This window comes from Camellia sinensis, chromosome 8 (genome assembly GCF_055761805.1).
Source record: "Camellia sinensis isolate YWXY chromosome 8, ASM5576180v1, whole genome shotgun sequence".
Classification (NCBI taxonomy): Eukaryota; Viridiplantae; Streptophyta; class Magnoliopsida; order Ericales; family Theaceae; genus Camellia; species Camellia sinensis.
In genome coordinates, this window is record NC_138968.1 from 148,529,593 (window position 1) to 148,533,055 (window position 3,463).

The following is a 3,463-nucleotide window of genomic DNA, read 5'->3' on the forward strand; positions in this document are numbered from 1 at the left end:
TCTCCCAATATGCTTTATCCCACAAATTATTTATTTATTTATTTATTTATTATTTTTTTATAAATAAAAATGTTTTACTCCACATGACAGCCTTTTAACAGCTTTGGACAAAATAGCCACATTACAGATTACAACAGTAAACAAACTTTGCAGACAATACAGATCATATATTCCTTTAGCTCTACTGAATGATTTACCCTGTCGAAGAAGTGAATGCATGAAGCATTTGACACCATTCTTAACCCAACAGAGCTGTAAGCTGAACTTATTTGGATCATCTGATTGAATCCTCTTCCAACACTCGGCTATATCTAAGACCAAAACTTCTCTTATACAAAAGATGCTCGTAGGATGACGAATTTTTTGTTTGTTTCTAGTGTGTTTGGAAATTCCATATGAATGCTATTGATTCATTTCTAGAATTCCATCACATAAATAATGTGGAATAATTCTTCTTTCAAAAATAAATCTCTTAAATGGGAAACAAACCATTGTTCCCCTGTATACGGGATATTAACTAAAAGCGGAATGAACCACTTGAAATGGTAGGTTTAAACTACATGGACTAGCTTAGGTGCCATCAAAATTCTAACAAAAAACCTTTAGATTCAACAGAAACATCCCAATTAATGGGTCAGTCCTGATGTGAAAACTACCACTTTGGAAGAAGTCTCCCATTGTTGAAACTTGCTCATCTTCCGCTGGATATGTATGTATGTGAATCAGTTCTAACCCACACCCTAAAATTGAAAAGTTAATATGGGGGAGAAGAAACACTTACGGGGATAGCAAAAAGCGCTCAGAATGATATGGAGCAAGAGTCAACAAGCCTTTTCCCAAATGTACAAGACCCTGGGCAATTCGTACCAGCACAAGTGGCCAACACAAATCATTAAAACAGAACCCCTTAAAAAAATAAAAAATAAAAATAAAAATAAAAGAAAGAAAGAAAATTTGAGATGCACTGTGGAACAAATTCCAAGAGAAACTTACACAAAAAAGGAGGCTAGCTTCTTTGTAGTAGTAACTCGAAAGATTGCAAAGCATGCCAGCTATTCTAGCGTTGTTGATTCCAGCACCAATCAACCCTAAGGAGATGACGCCAGCCTGTAGAATCCAGATAAATATGTCAAGATTTAGGCTGTAACTAACAAGGAATCGATAATACTAACTATAGTCCTAATATATTATATGAAAGAGAGAATACCATTGCTACTTCTGTATCTGTATCGTGACTAAGTCTGTTTAATGTATCCATAACATTGACCTGGTCAGAACATCCAATTCATAAATTAGCTCAACTGCAATTCAAACACCAGTTCCAAGGTTGCTCAGCTTGGAAAATATCACAGGATAATTTACCTTAGGGTTTGATATACAAAGAAGACCAAGAGCCAAAGGAACAGCCCTTCGGATATTCTGCTCTCCATACTGTAATAGATGCTCTAATGAGCGAATAGCCATTTCAAGTCCCAATTCTTCAGCCATTGCTACCATAGCAATTCCAAGTATAGCTGGTCCCTGATGGGTTTCTCCCTTCTTGTTAACCATGGAACCTCACTACTCAATTGTTTACTCCTAGCCAAGGGCTTTTTAGCCCAATGGTATTTACCCCAGCACTCTTATTTTAGTTTGGATGTTCAAACCTCGCCTTTTTAGCTCCTATCTATTCCACCCAGGACCACCACCACTTAGCGACTGGCTCTTTCCCAATACCATTAAGAGTAAGCTTTGGTAAAGAAAACCAAGTCCACTATTTGTTGCCTGCAAAGAAATTTACAAGGTAAGAAAACTTCATCATCAGTCTGTTAGAAAATACTGTCAATTGCAGTTGTAGGTAGTTGTACTTGTTTGCATAGAAAGCTTTGGTAAAGAGGAGTCATTAAAATCCAACATTCAAATCAGAAATTAAAAGAAAAAAAACCTGGATAAAGGATGATTACATCTGAATCAGTGATCAGTCATGCAGTGTGTCAACTAGAAACTACAGGTTTAGTGGAAAACAATTTACCTCATACATAATGTCACTAGCCGCAGCTTCAGAATGCAAAGGCGATGGAAGTGAGTAGACTATCGCCTTCAAGATGGTTTTTTCCCTTTCCTTGTTTGTCTCCATTAGTGCCCTCTCTAACAATGCTTTTGCCTCTGGATTAAGCTCGGTAATGAACTTCAATGGTGATGGCCATATGAGAGGATCTGGAGCTGACGGGTTCAATAATGCTGCACATGCTGCATGCTTGTGCCTCAGAGCAACCATGTAAGGTATCCTCCTGCCAAGATATCAGCTGGTAACAATCGTTTCATTCACAAAACATTCGAAGCTAATGTCTCCACTCATTTAAAATACAAATAGAGCAAAGTTCCCACAATATTGGAAGTATTAAAAACAGAAAAATAGCAAAAAAAAAATTTCAAGTGCAACTATGTCAAAAGTTCAGTGGAACTCCAGTGGTGATTGCCAAAAGGAAAATGTCAAAATGTCATTTTTTTAGCAATGTTGTTCCAATGGTGCAAATGCCATTTTGGCACATCTAGATCATTGCTTAATTCTGTCCGATGGATGTCTCACATCCAGACCATTGGATCAAAACCCTCTCTTAGGTAAGTTGAGTTGGCACAAATGATGCACAAGATTTGGCAATATAAGTTTTTAACAGACCTTTTGGCAGGCCACTAGAGAGGATTTCTTAGGTGCAGCCACCATATAATTTTGCAATAGCAACCATTATACAAGCCCACTGAAGTTGCTCCTTCTTAGGTGTCAACCATATCTTTTGTTAAACCATACTTGTCAAAGCCTCAATCCAAATTCTTTAATGCCATCATGTCATCGTCAACAATCTCAATAGGAACCAATTACTCTCGATTTTCGTTATGATTGAGCATGATGGCTAATATTGTTTAACCACACTAGAAATACGTAGATTGTAGCACATTCAACTCCATAGAAAGGGAATAACAAGGGGGTTCAGACACTGCTATAACATTAATTCCATATTGAGTATTCAAAACTAATTTCAGCATCAAAGACCTTGAAATCACCTTCTCCGTATATCAGTGGATCTGGTCTGCATCAATTATCATATAGTTCTTTCTAAAGTCAGGAAAGAAAGAAAAACTAAAAAAATTAAAAACTAAAAAAATTAAAAATTAAAAATAAAAAGTTTACCTAGATGAATCTCTATGAAGTCTATCAGCCCCCCAAGCAAGTAATTCCCGAACATAATCCAATGAACCCCCACGAACTGCAAAATGAAGTGATATAATCCCAGGGAAACTGCAAACAGGACTCTTATAAATATTAATGACAAATTAAGAATGCTATGACATTACACTAGAAAACCTTCAATAAGAGAGTTTTACCCATATCCTCTAGAAGATGCACAAACAAGAGCCCCACTGTCTAACAACATATGAACGCACCCCGGCCATCCTTGTCGGGCTGCCAAGTGCAATTGGGTTG

The 3,463-nt window shown here is 37.0% G+C and overlaps 1 protein-coding gene across 1 annotated transcript; it reads right to left on the reverse strand.

Moving 5' to 3' along the window:
* Positions 1–689: 689 nt before the first annotated feature.
* LOC145797196 (26S proteasome non-ATPase regulatory subunit 2 homolog A-like) lies at positions 690–1,764 on the reverse strand. Its single transcript, XM_082883783.1, has 3 exons — positions 1,363–1,764; positions 1,208–1,267; positions 690–1,107 (listed from the first exon to the last, which is right to left on the reverse strand). Exons 1-3 carry the CDS (start codon positions 1,549–1,551, stop codon positions 778–780), a joined length of 579 nt encoding a protein of 192 aa, XP_082739909.1. The 5' UTR covers positions 1,552–1,764; the 3' UTR covers positions 690–777.
* Positions 1,765–3,463: the final 1,699 nt, after the last annotated feature.